The 21,053-nt window shown below is 39.4% G+C and overlaps 2 protein-coding genes across 12 annotated transcripts in view; one reads left to right on the forward strand and one right to left on the reverse strand.

Annotated features, from left to right (window-relative positions):
* The window catches only part of CASK (calcium/calmodulin dependent serine protein kinase), a 401,591-nt gene that overhangs the window by 179,374 nt on the left and 201,164 nt on the right, over positions 1 to 21,053 (forward strand). The window lies entirely within an intron of this gene.
* Positions 7,356 to 11,969, reverse strand: GPR82 (G protein-coupled receptor 82). The gene is made up of 3 exons (XM_033201860.1): positions 11,601 to 11,969; positions 9,034 to 9,104; positions 7,356 to 8,884 (listed from the first exon to the last, which is right to left on the reverse strand). Exon 3 carries the CDS (start codon positions 8,816 to 8,818, stop codon positions 7,841 to 7,843), a length of 978 nt encoding a protein of 325 aa, XP_033057751.1. The 5' UTR covers positions 8,819 to 8,884; positions 9,034 to 9,104; positions 11,601 to 11,969; the 3' UTR covers positions 7,356 to 7,840.

The raw sequence follows: 21,053 nt of genomic DNA on the forward strand, positions 1-21,053 counted from the left end.
TGTGTGAGAGAAATGAAAAATCCAATAAATAGGAAAAACCAAACAATATCCTATACTGAGTTAATTGGGGGGAAAATTAGAATTTGGTTTATATAGTAAAAGTTAATCATACACATATTTTCATAATACTGCAATGCAAAATAGTCAGCATTTTTTTTTTTTGCAGATAGTTTTTAAATATAGTATGAAATCATAATTATACATATAATACAATTTTATGCTTGGAATACCAATATTATCGTTATTCAGTCTTTCTGCCTATTTGATCCCAGTATCGGGTTAATGAGAACTCTCAGTTCCTGGTTTTTTAACGGTGTCAAGCCAAACATAGAGGGAGGCAAGAAACAAGACCAATAGGCCTTCCTCCTGATCCCTAGCTTCTCCCAAGGCCCAGAATCACTAGGGAGCCCCTGAGGTCCCTTTGGCCCTGGGCTACACTTTTAAGCTCTGGTATTTTGTCACTGGTCTTTCTCTAACCTCCGGCATGTGCAGACATAGTGTTCCTTCCCTCAAGATATATTATTAAAGGCCTGGCTTCTTCAATGTATTTAATACTTTAAATGATTAAGAAAATTAAGTAGAGTTTAATTAAAGTGTCTATAATGTTTGGAAAATTTTCACAGAAATCCTTGTAGTTAAAAGCTGAGGGAAGGCATGAGCAATTCCAAAACCATCTAGTAAACTATTTTAACAGCAAATGAAAATCACTGGAGAAATGTCCAAAATACACATTAGTGTAAATTAGTTGTAAAATATCTCATTCATCCTTTTCGGATGTGTTAAGAAAATGATATTGTTATTATCAAAACTCAATACCGAGCATCTCAATGGGTCCCCCTTTATGACAAAGTATTCTGACCCAGCCCGGTGGCTCATGCCTGTAATCCCAGCACTTTGGGAGGCCAAGGCAGGTGGATCACCTGAGGTCAGAAGTTCAAGACCAGCCTGGCCAACATGGTGAAACCCCCCTCTCTACTAAAAATACAAAAATTAGCCGGGCATGGTGGCGCATACCTGTAGTCCCAGCTGCTTGGGAGGCTGAGGCAGGAGAATCGCTTGAACCCAGGAGGCGCAGGTTGCAGCGAGCCGAGATTGTGCCACTGCACTCCAGCCTGGGTGACGGAGCAAGACTCCGTCTCAAAAAAAAAAAGTATTCTTCAGTTATCCAAAGAGAAATAAAAATGTGGAAAGGTAAAAGGTGGGAAATTGTCAACTGTAGTAGCTTGTTGTGCAATTAGTTTGCATTAATTAATGTAAGAAAGTTCATATGTAGAGAGTAAAATATCTTTTTGTATATATTCTAAAATATATACAAGAAAAAAATGGTAATTTAAAAACCTAAAATGTGTTCATGTAATAGCATTATGTTAAGAACTGTTTTGCTCAAGAGGCAATTTTATTTTGAATGAATTATTCTCGAAAGATAATTATATCAGCATCATATAATAAACAATGATTTACAGCATATTATACTGTAATACTTTCAATAATATAGTCAACTTTTGATTAGCAATGGTATTTTGATATGACAGCCTAAAACTAAATAATATCCAACAGTAGATAATTTGACCTCACCTTTTAATTTACCTTCTGATTTATTTATTTAACAAATATTTGAGTGCCTACTTTTTACAGATTACTGTGCTTGGAGCCCTAAAAGTATTATGGTCTCAGTAGGGAGATAAGGCTGGGCATCTCTTATCTACTGCAGCAGATCAACACATGCTAAAACATAATGACTTCAATCAATAATTGCTGCTTAGTTGCTCACAATTCTGCAGTTTGGGCAGAGCTTGATAGGGACTGCTCAATTCCGTTTCACAGGACGTTGGTGACGTAGCATGGCTAGTTTCCACATAGGCTTCACTCATTTTTCTGGCATCTCAACTAAAGTGAGTAGAACAGCTGGGAGCTGGCTGGGCACTCTTTGCAGTCTCTCATTCAGAACGTCTCTCTCTCTCCACATGGCCCTATGTCCAGCAAGACAGTGTTTTAGGGCTCTAAAAGAGCAAGAATGGAGGGTGTTAGGCCTCCTGAAGCAAACTGACACTGTGTCACATCTTATGCATTTCATTAGTTGAAACATACATCACAAACAGGTCACAAGGCTAGTCTGAGTTAAAGGGGAAGAAATATAGATTCATATTTTGATTGATGGAGTGCCAGATATATACAAGGATGGGAGAACTTGTTGGTAGCCACCTTTAGACAGACAAATAATTATTATGCAAGGTAGAAGGTGATAAGTATCATTAAAAGATAAGGTCAGAGAAATTTCCTGGGGGAGGTCACATTGGAGCTTGGTCTTGAATCATGCGGTAGTTATATGGAGACAAGACATTTCAGGCAGAAGGAATTTGGGCAAAGGCCCAAAAGTAGTCTTACATTGGAGTATATTAGATTAGTTTTTTATTTCTAAAGTACATGCTAAATAATTTAGAGGAAGCACGTAGAAACATGCCAACGAATGAAAAAGAAATAATTCTCAAACTGCAAATTAGTAAGAAGAAACCACCCCAAAAACTGCCATTGTTCAGTTGGGAGACACACTCAACACAGAGCACACGTTAATGTTGATTTTTTTTTTTTAATTTTATTTTTTTCCTTTTTTTGAGACAGGGACTCGCTCTGTCACCCAGGCTGGAGTGCAGTGGTGCAATCTCGGCTCACTGCAACCTCTGCCTCCTAGGCTCAAGCAATTCTCATACCTCAGCCTCCAGAGTAGCTGGGACTATAGGTGTGCGCCACCACACCTGGCTAAATTTTTTTTGTATTTTTTTGTAGAGATGAGGTTTCACCCTGTTGCCCAGGCTGGTCTTGAACTCCTGGGCTTAAGCATTCTTCTTAAGAACCTTGGCCTCCCAAAGTGCTGGGATTACAGGCGTGAGCCACCGTGCCAGGTGTTGATATTCTTTATATTTCAGAAGCTGAAATCCACACATTTTTACATGGGTGAATAAAATACTCACATTTAGTTAATTGAAAATTTTTAATTTTGGTGTATTTTTCTTAAGACATTCGTCCAAAAGATATTTATTGGGTGCCTACTGTGTGGCAGGCACTGTCCTAGGAACTGGAGCTATACGTCAGTGAAGAAAATGGACAAAAATCACTGCCCTCATGGAGCTGACATTCTAGTTCAGGGAGACAATACTCAGTAAACAGAAATGAACTACGTAGTAGGCTAGAATGTGAAAAGTATCACAGAAAAAACTAGAGTGGTCAGAAGGTTAGAGAAGGGCTTGCTTTTGTAAATACGGTGGTCAAAGCAGGCCACATTGAGATGATGATATCTGAGCAAGGACTTGGAAGAGAGGAAGTGGGCTGATCTGATAGCTGAGGGAAGAGCATTTTGGGTAAAAGGAACAGCCAGTGCAAAGACCGAAAGACAGGAACACAAGTAGCCTGCTTGAGGAACAGCAAGGAGGCCGGTGTGGCTGAGGTAAAATGTGCAAAGGGGAGAGTAAAAAGGAGACAGGAGATGATCCTGCCTGGCTCAGACCAGAGTAGTAGCAGTGGAGGTAGTAAAAAAATAAAAAATTAGTTAGATTCCTGATATATTTTGAAGATTATGTCAATAGGATTTCCTAATATAACTTTGGTAAACTAGGTAAAACTTAGTTTTATTCAAGACCTTGTTACAGGGGTATTCCAACATAGCGGTCATTGTGAAACTTCAAGAACAATACATTTCACATGCTAATAATGTAAATTTTCACTTGGTTTGATTTGTTAATATTTTTGCCAATAAAGCAACCTATGAGCTTTTCTTTCCATTCAGATATATATTCAGTGACTTATCTGTATGTAGGTTTTTGTTTCTGCAGTTAAAGTTTTTGTCTAAGTTTTCTTCCTTATATTTAATAAGAAAATAGAAGAGCATTGCAATGTTTTATTTCTCTAAGAAAAATTTATTTTATCATCTGTTTCATCTAGCCAAGAATATTCTCATTCTCTCTCTCTCTCTCTTTTTCTCTCTCATAATTCTTGGCATATGATCCAAAAGCATTACATTTCCCAAGGATCCTATTATTCTATTGACTAATACTTTTTTCTTTACTTTTTTAGAAAAGGCATTTCCTTTTGTAATCATTGTAACTGAGTACTTAAAAGGATTGTTTGGCTAGATTGAGTATATGGTACCATGTGATCTGTTTTTGGAAACTGCTTGCTCTGAAGAAGCAATTTCACATAAAATTGCATAAAAAGCAATCATATAATCCTTTGAAATTCGAGAGATGTGTGAACATAGTACTGGGCCTCCCCACAGCCATCCTTATTGACATTTCGGGCTATATTTTTTGCTGTGGGAGGCTGTCCTGGGAATTGTAGGATGCTGCTAAGCATCCTTCACCACTAGATGCCAGTAGCACCTCCCCCTAGTTGTGACAACCAAAAATGTCTCCAAACATTGCTAAATGTCCCCTGGGGCACAAAAATTGTCCCTGGTTAAGGCCTGCTGTCATAATAGACTGTTATAATTCTCAAGATTTGCCTCCCTACAGGTATTAATTAAGGCATGCATATAAATTTCTATTTTTTTCCTGTCATCTTCTTCCCTTTAATTCTACTTTTTCTTGTGAAAGAATGTGAAAACTTTCGTTATGTTTCTGGTACTTTTTTTTTCTTCCTCTCACCCCTAAATTAAAAGTACTTTAGAAAGAAATGGCACAGTTGTCAAGGTAAATGCAACTCCTGGCTCTTTTGCCTTCTTTCATGGGCTCTACTAAGCACTGAGAGTTCGTGGAAGTTTCTCCTCTCTCCTAACTCCTGCAGGCAGGCTTACATCATGAGGGTGTGGGGAGACTTAGTTTTAGACCTTTCTGTCACTCTGACCTACTCACGTATAATTCTAATAACTGAAGTTGAAGTGAAACAGTTTCTCTGAGAATGCAAATTGCTATACACAATCACTTTCTATTCTAAATGGTGCCTTTGCCCAGAAGATCTGGATGCTGTTTTTAGTTCTCAGAACTGTGCAAACCCCAGTCACACAAACACTCAGCCAGAGGCCAGTGTGTTTCTGAGTGTGCTTCCTTTAAATGGTTTTCCTTGCTAACCTGTGTGAACACGCCTGGCTGCTTTTTGGTTCCCTTCTGGTCTCAGTTCTCCTTTTACCTGTTTAGGGCCAGACTATGATAAATTTGTGTTCATCATAGAACACTGGTTGGCATGACATTGTGGATTTCTTAAAGCATTCAGTAGTCTCTTGTTCTCCGTTACTGATGTTTCTTTCTTTCTTTTATTTTTTTTGAGACGGAGTCTCCCTCTGTCCCCCAGGCTGGAGTGCAGTGGCGCGATCTCGGCTCACTGCAAGCTCCGCCTCCCGGGTTCACGCCATTCTCCTACCTCAGCCTCCCGAGTAGCTGGGACTACAGGCGCCCGCCACCTCGCCCGGCTAGTTTTTTGTATTTTTTAGTAGAGACGGGGTTTCACCGTGTTAGCCAGGATGGTCTCGATCTCCTGACCTCGTGATCCGCCCGTCTCGGCCTCCCAAAGTGCTGGGATTACAGACTTGAGCCACCACGCCCGGCCTACTGATGTTTCTTTTACATCTGATACCACAACTCCCCAAAGTTTATCATGTTGTATAGAGAAATTTAAACTCTCATAAAACAAAAATGTATTTATTCTTTTTTATTATTATTATTATTATTTTTTTTTTTTTTTTTGAGACGGAGTCTCACTCTGTCGCCCAGGCTGGAGTGCAGTGGCGCGCTCTGGGCTCACTGCAAGCTCCGCCTCCCGGGTCTACGCCATTCTCCTGCCTCAGCCTCCCGAGTAGCTGGGACTACAGGCGCCCGCCACCTCACCCTGCTATGTTGGAATACCCCTGTAACAAGGTCTTGAATACTAGTACCATGGAAGTAGAAATAGACAAGAAGTTTATAGCTCCAAAGTGCTTATGATCTCTTTGGGCAGACAGAACACGCTTTTTTTTTAATCGTAATATATGTACTTATTACAGAATATAGTCACCATCATTTGTCTACTGACAAGATTACATAGAAAAAAGAAATTAACATTAAGAAATGCTTATCTTTAAATGTTCACTTAGATATTGGAAAAAATTGGGGTGATTTACTTAACTATGCACATATATATATATATATATATATAATATCCTTTTTTTTTTTTTTTTTTTTTTTTTTTGAGACAGAGTCTTACTCTGTCGCCCAGGCTGGAGTGCAATGGCAGGATCGTGGCTCACTGCAACCTCCGCCTCCTGAGTTCAAGTGATTCTCCTGCCTCAGCCTCCCAAGTAGCTGGGACTACAGGCACAAACCACCACGCCCAGCTAATTTTTGTATTTTTAGTAGAGGTGGGTTTCACCATGTTGGCCAGGCTGGTCTTGAACTCCTGACCTCAGGTGATCTGCCCACTTCGGCCTCCCAGAGTGCTGGGATTACAGGCGTGAGCCACTGCACCCAGCCCACTTTAATATTTTCATCAGTAAATTAGTACACTTTAGAGTTGTAGTGATTAAAATAATAGATATACAGCATATAAGTAGAATGCTTGGCAAACAGCAAGTGCTTACTAAGCAATGGCTACTCATAATAGTAACAGCTATTTAATAATAGGATCTATGAATAAGATAGTATTTTCTGCTCTACACATGAAGAAATTAATACTTGCAGAGGATAAGTAATTTGCCTAAGATTGTCCAGCTAAATAAAAAGTAGAGCCAGATTGAACCCAAGAAGTATAATTTCAGAGACCAATCTCTTAACCATGATACTATTATACTCCCTTATTATTCATTCATTTATTTCACAAAAACTTAACTGCCAGGTACTGTTTGTCACTAATAACATTATTTATATTGAAGACAGAAGAAAATATGCACAATGCGATGAAGATGGGCTTATAATGGCATAGCTTTTTACTTTGACAAAGCCTAATCCAAATATTTAAGCATTTGTATAAGTAACATCTGCTTTAAAAATATAGAGTCAATGAATATTGCTTCTCCCAATAACATGAGCCAGATAATTTCAAATAAATAATGTGTTTATAAAACCTTGGATTTTTTTTCACTGTATTATTCATGCATTTGGATAAGACTTGAGTGAGGATATTTCTTATTTATTTATTTATTTATTTTTACTTATTTTTATTTTTTTGTTTTGTTTTTTTGAGACAGAGTCTTGCTCTGCCTCCCAGGCTGTAATGCAGTGGCGCGATCTCTGCTCAACTGCAACCTCCATCCCGGGCTCAAGCAATTCTCCTGTCTCAGCCTCCCAAGTAGCTGGGATTACAGGCGCCCACCACCATGTCTGGCTAATTTTTGTATTTTTAGTAGAGACGGGGTTTCACCCTGTTGCCCAGGCTGATCTTGAACTCCTGACCTCAAAATGATCCACCAACTCAGCCTCCCAAAGTGCTGGGACTACAGGTGTGAGCCACTGCGCCCAGCTATTTATTTTTAAAGATTTTAAAATTACCAATAAACACTGGTCATAGATTGACCCTTGTATTCTAACTCCCAGGAAGCAGACAAGTCATAAACCATTTGCTTCTTTATCCTAGTCATGAAATAATGTGTCTGAACAGAAGCACTCACAGTTGAGTTTAAACAGCCTGTTAGTTTCATATGAGTGGGATCCTTTCAGTATGCTTAATTTTTGCTTCTGAAAGTTTCTGCCATCTCAACTTTCAGTATAAGTAGAACTGTTTTCTGAGTTTTATGAATATATATTTATTTATTTTTAAAAACCAAAGAGATTTTCTTGGTGATTATTGTCAACCAAGCTGTGACATGTTAATGATGTAGTTTAGTGTCCCTAATAAAGTCACATGAATGCTTTTCTATATTGTGGGGTTTTCCATTCAAAAGTCAACCATATGATTGCATGTGTGCTGAATTAGACTTTGTAAAGAGATTATATAGTGTCTTCTTGAATGTTTTATCTAATAAAAGAAATATAATGGGGTCTGTGCTACTTCTGGCCGAAGCAAGACAGGTGAGGATGTTTTTTGTTTCTATTAAATAATTCAATTGCTGACAGTTATCTCTTTGGTGTAGAACATAAAAAATGGGTTTAAAAATACTATAAGGAAGGAAGCAAACTATTAGTAGAATCTGGATGACCAAAAGATGTCTTTTCACAGAACTGTAAGTCAAATCTTTCTCCATAATGGATGTACAGGTTCTTATTTTTCTCAGATGGCTTACAAAAGAGTAGTATGATGTTAGTACTACTAAAAAGGAAAATCCAATAAATGTGGTTCCAATGAGACCTGCAATCTGAGAGATCATGGCTCCTAGTTCCATCTGCCGATTGTAGCATAGGCTTTCTTCTCCTTCTGTAGCCTCTATGACTGAGTAGTATATGGTAACTGGAATAATTATGCCCAGTACAACTCCCCATATGTAAATGCATAGTTTTCTAGCAAAGTTGGGCTGGCGAAATTTTTTCAGTAAATGGCCATAAAATATTTTCTCATAGCACGAAGTAGTCTCTTGCAAGGAATCCTTTTGCATTAAGGTAGCGTAGCGGCTTATGGCAATCCAACTTAAAATTAAGAGGCTGACAAACATACTTACGTGCATGGATAGAGTTCCCAGAAAATTGACCACTCTGCATTGAGCAGATTGATATTCCCATTGGAAACCTTTCAGGAAATAGATACTCATGAAAGGCATGGCGCTGCACACAAGTAAGTTTGCAGTCACAAGGTGTGACAGGTAGGTGTGCGTTGATGTTTTTTTACCTATTTTTGTTAAAAATATCCATTGAGAGAGAGAGTTTCCAAAAACACCAACAATACAAAGGAGGATGTAAATGATTGGTAAAGCCATGGAAGAGATCATAGATGGTTGAATACATGTTGTGTGTTGTTCATTTATGTCAGATTTTCTTGAATTTTGTCACGGGAGCTAGAACAGAATTGCAGATATTTAATATTAAAATTATTTTTGGTACAGTATTTAAGCTGAATAGTTTTGTTTTTTTTAAAGCATTGAATTAAATAAAATAGTAACAAAAATGTATTGGATGGAACGGGAAAGCGTAGATGGCTTCTTACCTTTTCCAATCACAATTGTCCGGTTGAAATAAAGACAAAAAGTTACTTATTGTGATGGATAATGCCTTTGTCTAAAAAACAAAATTTGATGTAAATAGTTACATGCCTGGGATTTATAATTTTACTTAGAGAAATGTATAGTTCTTAGATTATAAAACAATTTGTAAGTGATGATTGATTTTGCCTAGAAATATAATTTAAAAATTTTTAAGGCACATGCAACCAATACATGTTGGCCAAAGTATTACAGAAGTATTTTGTGGCCACAATAATGGAGAGTTGACTGGTTTTTAATTACCACATTACTTATATATAGTTTTCAAAATGGTGTCTTTTTGTGTCTAGGCTAAAACACTCCTCTATAACCTAATACTATTAGAAGAGTCTCTTTTCATATTTCAGAAGTTACCTCAATTCCACGTGAGCAAAAATTCAGGCAAAATCCTGAATTGAACAGAAGAAAAGTGTAGCAACCAAGGACAGACTCCAAAATCCCAGGGTCATTACCAAAGAGTATTTAAAATTCATTTCAAATATTCAATGTTAAAGTGTCATACTTTAATAAAAGTTTACACATGTATGTCAAAACTGTAGTTACAGCCAGATGTGGTGGCTCTGCACCTGTAATCTCAGCACTTTGGGAGGCCAAGGTGGGACGATTGCTTGAGACCAGGATTTCAAGAACACCCTGCGCAATGTAGTGAGACCCTGTCTCTATAAAAAAATACAAAACTAGACTGGGTATAGTGACTCATGCCTATTATCCCAGCACTTTGGGAGGCCATGGCCAGCCTGGGCAACATGGTGAAACCATGTGTCTACAAAAAAATTAGCCAGGCATCCTGACATGTGCCTGGAGTCCCAGCTACTTGGGAGGCTGAGGTTGGAGGATCAGTTGAGCCTAGAAGTTCAAGGCTGCAGCAAGCTATGATCATCCTACTGCACTCCAGCCTAGGTAACAGAAAGAGACCCTGTCTCAAAAGCAAAAACAAAAAAACTGTAGCTGCTGTGCTTGTTGGTTAGAGTATCCTTGTGTGTAAATTGGTATCTGAGTTTTTCAGAGGATTTTTTTTAAAGGATATGATGTTTTAATCACAACATAAATGCTGGTTTTTACTTTTTTGTGTCTTATATTTAAATCTTTCTCGCTTCAAAGGGTACATGTGAAGTCCTGAAGAATCATATACAGATTGCTTTTATTCTTATTTTTCTCCTTATTTCCTCACTTCTTTCAGGTGAGCATAACAAAAGTTACTGGATTCTGGTCAAATAAGAACCATGATCTCTATTCAGAATGTGCCATATTCTCTCTGTTCTTCACCATAGCCTTCTGGGCACCACATTCTCCACTCTTTCATGATCTAGAGCAAGGTTTCTCAATCTTTTTTTTAATCATGTTCTCTTTTGATAAACATAAAAATTGTACCATACACAGCCCTTGGAAATTCTTATATCCCCCCAGCCCCTCAGGGCAATTTTACTCTCTACCCCCTTCAGAATTATGGTTTGATTTATTTTCTGTATCTTGGATTACAGAATTTGGGTTTTTTTCTCAAAATAATATTATAATTTTATAATAACTTTTTAAACCAATCCACACCCAAAGTCTTGAAAACTTGAGGACTGTGCAGTGTCTGTGGGTTTAAATACCGAGATTCTTAATTAATGTCTACTAGTGTCTTTATAATTTTGTTTCTTTGCTATTTGTATTTAGGAAACAGTCCATATGCTTCATTGTAAGTTTGTATCTGAATCTAGTGCAACCTGATGAATTATAATCTGGTTGCAGTTAGTGTAGACCCTGGCATAAATATATAAAACCTAATCTGTAACTTCACCAGTTCAAAAATCAGTCAGATGGAGAGTGAAATGAGCCAATTTATTTAAGAAAAAAAATTATCTGCTCACAGTAGATTTTGATTTTACATAAGGAATGGAGCTTCCTTTTATGATGCTGTTAAAGAAAAGCATTAGCTCCTGCCTTGTGCAGATAATGCATAGTATACTAAAAACTGCAAAGGTAATGGTGCTTCTGTATGAATAGTAAATGCTTCCAAACAAAGGGGAGATAAAAAATACTTCTGCAGAGGCTAGCTTTATCAGACAGAAGTTGAGTCTCTGTAGGACTCTCAGTATAGCAGTCAACAACTAGGTCACCATCTTTACCTTCCCAAACTTGTATCTACTATGTACGTCTCCTTCAAAAATAAACTTTGATCATAAAACTACTAGATAACTATTTTCCAAAATTTGGAAAGTACTGTTGAACTTAAGAAATCAAATAAAAATTAACATGTTACAGTTGCAAAACTGGCCTTTAGAAAATGTCTGTAAGTCTATATTCCCCTCAGGAGAATGTCTATCTCAAGTCACTCGTGCATACATTTTGTCTCTGCTAATTTGACAAATGAAAAAAGTTCTACAACTCTTCAGTTACTAATGACTGTCTACATAATTATATGCTGACTGCCTTTCTTAAGGATCAGCTTTCAAAATTTAAACCATTAGGTCCTGTTTATTTTTATAGTTTAATATTTAAGCTAAAAATGAATAATAATCACTCTTACCTGTATTAGTAGTTTATGCCAACTAAAGTTATATCGTTCAGGGCAGTGATGCCAAATTTCAGACTTAAAATTCTCTGATCTTCGCTCTTCCAATATCTTTAGTCAGTGTAAATAGATTCTTGTATGACACCAACTACTGTGGGAGGAAAAGGGGAAATTAAACAGAGTATTGAAGAAATTCAATAGTTATGGTCAATGTGGCAACTGCCTCCTCAAAAAACCCTCATTTCTCTATTTCTGTAGCGGGAGGAAGTGGTGGACAATATACATATTATACTTCCTTATGATTATTTCATGAACTAGTTATACCCCAGTAAGCTTTGTTTGCACAATTGACTGAAGTTCACAGATTTAATCCCCCATGGCTAGTTTTATATGACACAGTGATAGAAGGAGCCACTCTGTAGTAACCCAATACAAATATTGGTGCAAATTTGTCTGTAAAATTGTTTGTGGGTGGCTTATTTGCAATCCATCTTTATCAAAAATAGAAACAAAACTCAAAGTTTTCTTATAACTTACTAGAATCAAATATTATAGAGCTAAAATAGAACTTCATGATCATCTATGGATTGAGACCCTTTGTTTTAAAGTTGAAGAAGCTGAGGCCCAGAGAAACTCACTGTAAGCACAGACTGCACCCAGGGTTGGGTCCCAGTTTGGTTACTAATGAGTTAACCCACTCTGTTTCTAATTGCCCTGCACTACCTCCATTTATCAACATAATACACTGTTTGGGGCATTTCATAATAGATTTGGCAAATCCTGGGAGTGCCAAGTATGCCTCAGATCAAATGACTAGTTATATTAATAAAGAATTGTGAAACCATGACTAGTCTAAAACAATAAAAATTTTAAAAATAGAATTGTGAAACCAATTTTTTGTACAAGATTGTCAAATCAGCCTGTGACCTACTAACTAAATGAAAGCTAAGTGTGTACATCTGGGGAGGAAGACTTGCATCAAGCACTCCCTCTCATCCTTGACTAGTTAAACCAGTGGGAGTCTGAAAAAGAGAACAGAAATCTAATTTCATCAAACTTGAGCACTTTAGTTATCAGTAAATCTTCACTTAAAATTAACAGAGGTACCTTGCCATTTCTCATAAACCCCTGATGCTTACCTTATTTCATGTTTATTTCATAAATTCTCTCTGATGTTTGCTAATATTTCTCTCTAAAACAAAAGTGAGAACTGCCTAAAGTGTCCGGATTGTGTTCTGCTGCTGTTCATCTTTGCCTTGCCACCATTTACTTAAGAACAGTGACTCATCCAGGGTTACATGGCCATTCATTACAGAGTAATTTGGCTTTTAGAATTCTTATCACTTTTACTTCAGTAATGTATCATGTTCCGGGAAGGAATTACATAGAACAAAAAACAGTTTTAAGTAATTTAGAGAAGAACTGAAATGGAAGGCTATTTCTAAGTGATTGAAAAAATAGTTGTAATATTATCTGTTCAGGCATAAGCATCTTTGGTCTGAAAGAAAGAACACTCTTGTTTTCCTCCATTGTCTCCAAACTCAGTAAATGATACCATCACTCCTTCAGTTATTCAAGCCAAAAACTTAGGAATCATCCTTAATTTCTCCTTCTTTCACATCTCACATCTATCTAATCAATTGCTAGTACTACAGCTTCTACTATCACTACCATCATTCATTAGCCACATTTCATGAGAGCTTACTATGTGCCAGATATCTTGCTATGTGCCTTACATTCAAGTCTTATTTGGTTTTCACAACACCCTGTGAAATGTCTCATTTTAAAGGTGAAAAAAATAAAATAAAGTAAAGTAAAAAATAAAATAAAATAAAGGTGAGGAAAACTGAAACTCAGAAAGATCTCATAAGTTGCCCAAGGTCACACAGCCATCTGTCCTCACGGGATGGTGATTGGCTCACCTCAAAGCAAGTAATTCAAGAACAAGTCCATAGCTGCAATGCCTTTTTGTGATCTAGCCTCTGAAGTCAACACTGTCATTTCTGCAGTATTCTATTGGTCACACAGAGCCAGCCCTGGATCAGTGTGGGAGGGGGTAAATATCAGGAGGTGATGATCACTGGGAGCCATCTTGGAAACTGGCTACCACAGATGTCAATCAACCATTGAAACAAAGGAAGAGTCAGAAGTACTGCTTAAAAACCGTTGTCAGTCCACTGGTTGTTTATTGAGCAAGCATACCTGGGTGGGTGTAAGTTTTGCCAGTTCTTACACTATTTTGGTTTTTAGGTCTATTTTTGTTAAACAGTGTAATTCATTCAACAAAATATTTATTGGAGTTTCTACTATGTTCCTAGCAGCATGTGGAGGTCACAGAAGTAGGATGTTTAGTCACAAGCTAATTGAGGGTCTCTGGAAATTGAACAGATTCCACAAGCAAGCCAAGAATTTAGATTAATATGTGATATGTGATACAGATTTCAAATGCTCTGTGAATTAGAGAAGGGCAAAAACAGTGACTCAAAGTGGTTCTGAAAGGCTTTGTGAAAGCAAATGGAAGGAAGGAGAGGAGAACATAGCCTAGTGAGTGACAGTTCTATGCCAGGTATGGGACAGAGCATTTTATGCCTAAGAACCCTAGAGATGTGTGGTGGGAGTCCCATTTTACATGGGAGGAAACTCAAAGAGGTTAAATAGCTTGCCTAGAGGAATACAATTAGTAAATTCGCTTTAAAATGACCTCATTCTCTGCCTTAGAAAGAAATTATTGGTTTTTCTTGCAGGTCAATAAGGGTACCTTATGGTACTCACGATAGGGTCATGTTTTAAGTATTTTTAACTTTGTTCAGATAGGGTTTCCTGTTCGATTTATGTATTTGTGTATCCTGTTCTAGACTTGAGGTAGCAGAAACTGACTATGGAAGAAATCAAGTCCAGTTTTTTTCTATCTTTGAAAACTCTGAACTTTGTTAAGCAAACTGTTATTCCAACAATGTCAGCATAAATTCTTTAGGATTCAGTGATTTTGAGTTCCCCAGTTGAAATATAGGTGAATTTTATTTTCATTCTTCTAAGAAATTAGGAAATACTGTTACAATTGGTAAAAAGAGTAAATGTCAGGGAATACTAGATTAATAAAGTATGTTACAAGTATTCTGTAAAGTGGCCCATTTGGACTTTTCTCATTCAAATCACCAGTAGTTTTCTTTGGTTCTCATTCATCTTGCCCATCCATCTCTTCAAGGTTCCCCTTCTATTGTCCAAGTCCAAATGCTCTTGACCTAAAGTTCTAGTTGCTTCCTATATCATCTGCCAAATATTGATCTCCTAAGTGTTCTGCTCTCACCCTTAGGATTTACTTCCTTGAGGTGTTAGAGTTACGTCCTACAATTGAAGTTCTGTCTTGTATTAATTTTCCTGCTTTTGAGATGGATTTGTGTATCAAGTGTGTTTTTTAATTTGGCCTCAAAATTCATTTGGAGTGGTTCAGTGAGAGTGTTTCAAAGGGCAGGCACATACTTACCTGGCAGAGGAGATACCATAATCAGAGGGCGGGCATGTGGACATTTATTTTGGCAATCCACGGTGGGCTGTACATAGCAGGGGGACATGAGAGCTTTCCTGACTCACATGGATTGTTGGGGTTAGAATTAGGGTCCCTTATCAATTTCCCTCAGAGCCAGAACCCAGAGGACACAGGACAGCTTAGTCATTCCTGAAGCCATGTGCTTCATCTAGAAATTATTTTAGGCTCTCCAAACTAGTGTTTAAACTGGCTGCAATGGCCTTTTAAGTACTCTCACTAACCAATCAGGAGCTCAGGGCATTGAGAGGCTGGTATGCAGTGAAAGAGATCAAATGAAGAGACTAAGAGGCAGAAATGAAGTCCACAGGCAAACAGCCCGGGCGGCGCCCTGACAGCCCGGGTGGCGCCCTGAGCCTAGTTAAAGATCGACCCCGGACCTAACCGATTAAGGTTATCTATAGACTCCAGACATTGTAAGGACAAACGTTGTGAAAGTCTCTGTCCTGCTCTAATTACCAGTGTCTGCCACATATCTTAGTCCTGGGCCCAGTACAAACACAATCCTCTATTTTGTCCCAACTTCCTGGGCCCGACACAAACACATGAAGAAAAACAACACCTGGGGAAGCTCCAATAAGGTTACAACCGTTTGTAAAAGCGCAGGAACCGATAAGAAGGCTGCTAAAAGCATAACTTCACATTAACATGTAAACCAATTGTAATGCTGTAGCCTAGAGAAATGCCTTGTTCCTCTGTAACCTGACAAGTCCTGTTTACCTCGAGCTATAAAAAGCAAGCGCACGCATTGTTCCAGGCCCTCTTGTATGTTGTGGAACGGAGGGACCAAGTTCGAACTTGCATTAAAGATCCTTGCCGCTTGGCTTTGACTCTGGACTCTGGTGGTCTTCTTCGGGGAACAAACGGTCTGGGCATAACAGCAGAAAGAAAAGACATGACTAATTTATACACATTAGACTATCATATTCAAAAGATAATTATTTCTTTAAATCAGAGGCAGTAGTAAGCCTTGTCCAGTTCAACATATACCCAAGCCAGTGGTTATCTTTAGGAGGAGTGAGGCACAGTGCAGTTACCCAAAGCTATGGTTTGTTCAAGGCTCACTGATCCCCCTGTCCTCTCCAGGAAGTGGTATCTGGCCACAGCCTTGTTTCCAGTCACACTATTCTCAGGCCCTCACCGCCTGCCACAAGTAGCTGTGATCGTGGGTGTCCCACCCTTAATTAGAGTGTGAAGAAAAACCTCTCCTTGTTCTGAAGAGCTGGTTTCTCAGCAAGCAATGGGAGCGTTTCTCTCAAGAATTACTTTTAAAAACAGCAGAAAATACAATCTGAAGTTTGTAAATTTATAATAACACAGAAAAGTTATCAGCTTTTGTAAAAAGTCAAGTAGAGGTTCCTCTTCAAAGACTTTTCTCTCCATTTAATTAGGAATAAATAGTAACTTCTCTTAGAAGCAAAATTTATTCAAAGACCTGTGCTAACATTCTGAAATATCTGCTAGCTGTAATAAATAAATCAATGTACTTTATGTTCTTAGCTCCCACAATTTGGCCCAAATATTTGCCCTGGCATGCTTATACTGGTCCAAGCAAACATTGAGTCATAGCCTGTTCCTCTTCCTTATTTGAAGGTGTTTTTACCTTTCTCAGCATTCCACAAGTTACTTCCTCCTTCCTTTGTTCTCCTCTGCCTTTGCCTCTTTTAAAAAGTTCTAAGTTGCTAGCCAATCAAGACAAACACAGAATGTGAGGTCCCGTTCCAGCCAATGGAAACCGGACACAGCAGTAAGGTGGACGCATCAGGTTATAAATGACCCTGTCTCCTTTGTTCAGTGTACTCTTGTGGCAAAACTGCTGGCAAGTGTACCCTTTCTGCAGGAAGTAAAAATGGCCTTGCTGAGTAAATTAAATTTCTGTTCAAGTGCTATTTCTTTATGGCACCGGGGAACAAGCATTTCAAACACTTTTAAGAAAAGACTAATGACGAAACAAAAATGGACTTTGTGAGTTGAAAAACACACATACACAAACTCAAAGGGCATTTTCTTATTAGTTTGCATTTCCTTATGCATCCAGTGAACCAACTCCCCAGGAGTTGGATCCATCTCTAAATTCCTCTAGTAACTTCACCTTCAGTAACCGATTGCAGCACAGCTGCTGCTCCAAACTGGGTGACCACCCAGGAATTAAAGGTTCCTCATCTCCCAACCCTTTCATCCTTTGTCTTACCAAACCACATGTTTCTGTGAACCTGAACCAGGGCCATTCCAACAAACCCCACTTCACTGACACTGAGACAGAGACAGGCTCGACTTCAGCTCACCTCCACTAGAGCACTCCCACTGATCACAAAACCCACACCACTACCTCAAATGCTAATCGTTCTTAAAGAATTCCAGGAATTGGCCTTATGAGATAATTAAGATGGCCTCAGGAAGGAATGCTGAACAATTGATTTACAGCCTTGTTGCCACAGGCCAGACCACCAGGTGGCCCATTACTCAAGATAACCATAGCAACCAGATCTGCTGACCTGCTTTGCTCAGCCCAGCCTGCATACCCTTCCCCTGTTACTGGTTCCTGCACTTTGCCTAATAAAAAAGCCCTATGACTCTTTTCAGGAGGAAGCCTGGGAATTCTCTCTCTCTTGTGCTGCCTCCTTTTGTTTGGGCATAAGCTCCAGTGAAGCTTTGTCTATGAAAGCGCTTTTGGCCTCATATCAATTTCTGTTGCATTGAGAACCCAAGAACCCATGATCGGTAACAATGCCAATTGAGGGTAGAAAAAAGAAAAAAAAATCACACACAAACTCAAAATGCTTTTTCTATTCTCTCATTCAACAAGAGTCTAAACAGATTACCTCTGTGACCAAATGTGTGGGGATTTCTCCCAATGAACAAGCAAGCAAGCAATTCAGTGGACACCAGCTGGGTGTCCTCTAATTCAGTTCTATTCTGACACTATCTACCTGGAGATAGCATCAGATCCCACAGGTTGAAGGCTGAGTCCCCAAGACTTCTTCCCACCTTCAGATGCCAATGGCAAGCCCCAGGTTGCTTCACCTGTGCTTCTGACCCACAGGCTATATAAATCAAAGATCCCACAGCCCCCTCTTTGGGCCCAATTAATTTGCTAGAGCAGCTCACAGAATTCAGGGAAATATGTTTACCGATTTATTATAAAGTATATTACAAAGGATACAGTTGAAGAGATGCATACAGTGAGGTGTGGGGGAAGAGAGGGATGCAGAGCTTCCATGCCCTCCCTGGGCATGTCACCCTCCAGGAACCTCCACATGTACAGCTATCCAGAAGCTCCTTGAATCCTGTCATTTTGGGGTTTTATGGGGGCCTCCTTACACAGCCATGATTGATTAAAGCACTGGCTACTTGATTACCTTAACCTTCAGCCCCTCTCCCCTCTCTGGAGGGTTGAGAGTAGGGCTAAATGTTCCAACCTTGTCATCCTGCCTTGGTCTTTCCTATGACCAGCCCCATCCTGAAGCTACCTAGAGACTGCCAGACAGCAGTCACCTCATTAGCATACAAAAAGACATCACTTTGGAGTTTTTGAGGATTTTAGGAGTTGTATGCCAGACAACAGACTGAAGACCAAATATATATTTCATAGTATCCAGTCCACCCTCTGTCTTGGATCCCTCACATCAAAAGGATGTACAACTCAAAAGATACAGCCAAATTACTAGAATCTCATTCAATCGGTAATAATCAGTCCAGCCCATCATAGTATATGAATGTCTCCCAAGGTGAGGCCACTCAGGTTTGCAGGCTTCCATTCAGTCTTGTCAGAGTGCTCTCAGTGAACATATAGCTTCACCCTTTACAGCAGCTGATATAATTGAGCTAGGAGACAAGATATCCTTTCTTGCTCTAAGCCTCTTTTGAGGTATTAATACAATACTGGATTTCTTTCCATTCATAACCCATTTATTCTTTACTCTCACTACTATTTTTCCTTATCTCTATAAACTCCCAAACTTTTCCACCTTTGGATGGGACAGTAGAATCAGCCACTGTGCTTGTCTAGATTGCAGGCAACAATACTAGTGTAGCAAGTGCTGCCCCCTCAGTCCACTCCCATTCATGTTAGAAATAAATTTTTGGTGCCACAAAGAAGAATCAGCACTCCTGCAAAAAGTTTTCTCAGCAAGGCAAATTAACTTCTATAGAAGGGTGCATCTCATGGATGGAGCAATGGCGAGAGCACACAGAACAAAGGAAAGCAGGGGTTTTTATTCCTAAGACAATGGGTTTCTACTACTGTGTCCTGTCTCCATTGGCTGGAGCTGGACTGCACAATCGAAACTAGTCCTGGTTGGCTAGTTTGAAGTGTACAGGGAGGGGGTTACACTGGCAGGAAGGGCAGTTTTGGGGGTAAGAGCTGTTATGGCAGGAGGGGTAATTTGCAGAGTGAGTGACTAAGGGCAACAAGCAAGAAAGAGCTGTGGACTATAGATTAGGACTGGCAGGAAGGTTGTTTACTGCAGTCAGGGGCAAGGAGACATGAAGAACAAGGAAGTTGAGTTTGAGGACAAAGAACAAGGGAGTTAACATGCCAAACTTTTGAAGAGAACCTGACTGTATCTGACTTTCAGAAAGGGTAAGGTTCCATAGGTGCAGCAGAATGAGTGGGCTGTTTTTACCACCAGGGAGTATAGCTGCATTAATTGTTAGCCCCAATTTTGTCAGATGGGATAGGGCACAAGCCACTCCTTAGGAGTCCACCCCACTGTCAGAACCTTAGGAATTCTGACTCAAAGTTTAAAAACATAGTTACAGTTTCTTACTTAGGAATCACCTTCCTTTCAGCACTTACAGTCGCAGCCCTGGTCCTAGGACCAATGCATCAGGTAGAGGAAACGTAAAAAAAAAAGTTGAGGTGATATGGGAAAGAAAAATAACAATGTACTCCTCCCTTGGCAAGAAATGCATAGTCATACCAGCATCCTTCCACACCCCCCCCTTCCCAGATACCTCAGAAAAGCAGAGGAATCTACTGAGTGGGGAACTTCCCTTAGCCCCACTCATGTTGAATGTGAGCACACACTTGCGAAGGCAAATAAGGCAGCTCTTGGTGCTTTCATCTCCCTCTGTTTTAGACAACCAGTGTTTTCATTGCCTGTTCCACTCTCTATCAAACTGTTACTCTGAGGAAGATGTCTCTCTGCCCATTGCTGAACATTATAGGCTATATAATGCGTTCCTGGGTCTGAAGAAGTGGCAGCCATCCAAATCTGTGCAATATCTTCTGCTCTAGCTTTTATGGCACTCTGAGCAAACTATTACTGAGAAGAATATCTCTGCCCACTGCTGGAACATTATGGGCTGTGCCATGTGTTCTTTGGCCTGAAGAAATGGTGTTCAGCTCTCCAAATCTGTGCAGTATCTTCTGTTCTAGCTTTTTTATGGCATTCTCATAATTCACATCTTCCACCGGGCAAGCAAAGCCCAGTCCAGAATCAGTGTCCACTCCTGTCAAAACCCATTTGTGGCCTCCCAGGGCTACCAGCATCAGCCTCACTTGCCAACTTGTTCAGGGCTTTCCCACCAGGGAAATCTGCCCCACAGCCATGGGCAGTGTCTGTCTCTTTTGCTGGCAGACAGAATAGTTCTTATTGGCATTTTGTACCTGAGATGGTGCAAAAGAAACATGTCTAAATGCAGCCCATCTCTGCACTGTTGCAGTATCCATTTATCCACTCATTTCATGGACCCAGGTGGCCACTTCAAGGGAGCACGCAGGGTTGTCTGCTTGTTGATATCAATCACTTTCTGAACCAGGATCCTTTTTTTTTTTGTTCAAGTCAGAGTTTTGCTCTTGTCTCCCAGGCTGGAGTGCAATGGCGCGTTCTCAGCTCGCTGCAACCTCCGCCTCCTGGGTTCAAGTGATACTCTTGCCTCAGCCTCCCAAGTAGCTGGGATTACAGCTGTGTGCCACCACA

This window comes from Trachypithecus francoisi, unplaced genomic scaffold (genome assembly GCF_009764315.1).
Source record: "Trachypithecus francoisi isolate TF-2019V2 unplaced genomic scaffold, Tfra_2.0 Lachesis_group6, whole genome shotgun sequence".
Lineage (NCBI taxonomy): Eukaryota > Metazoa > Chordata > Mammalia > Primates > Cercopithecidae > Trachypithecus > Trachypithecus francoisi.

What these genes read in the sequence shown, in the direction of transcription:
- GPR82 (XM_033201860.1), bottom strand. Translation starts at nt 8,818, where the DNA reads ATGATCTCTTCCATGGCTTTACCAATCATTTACATCCTCCTTTGTATT.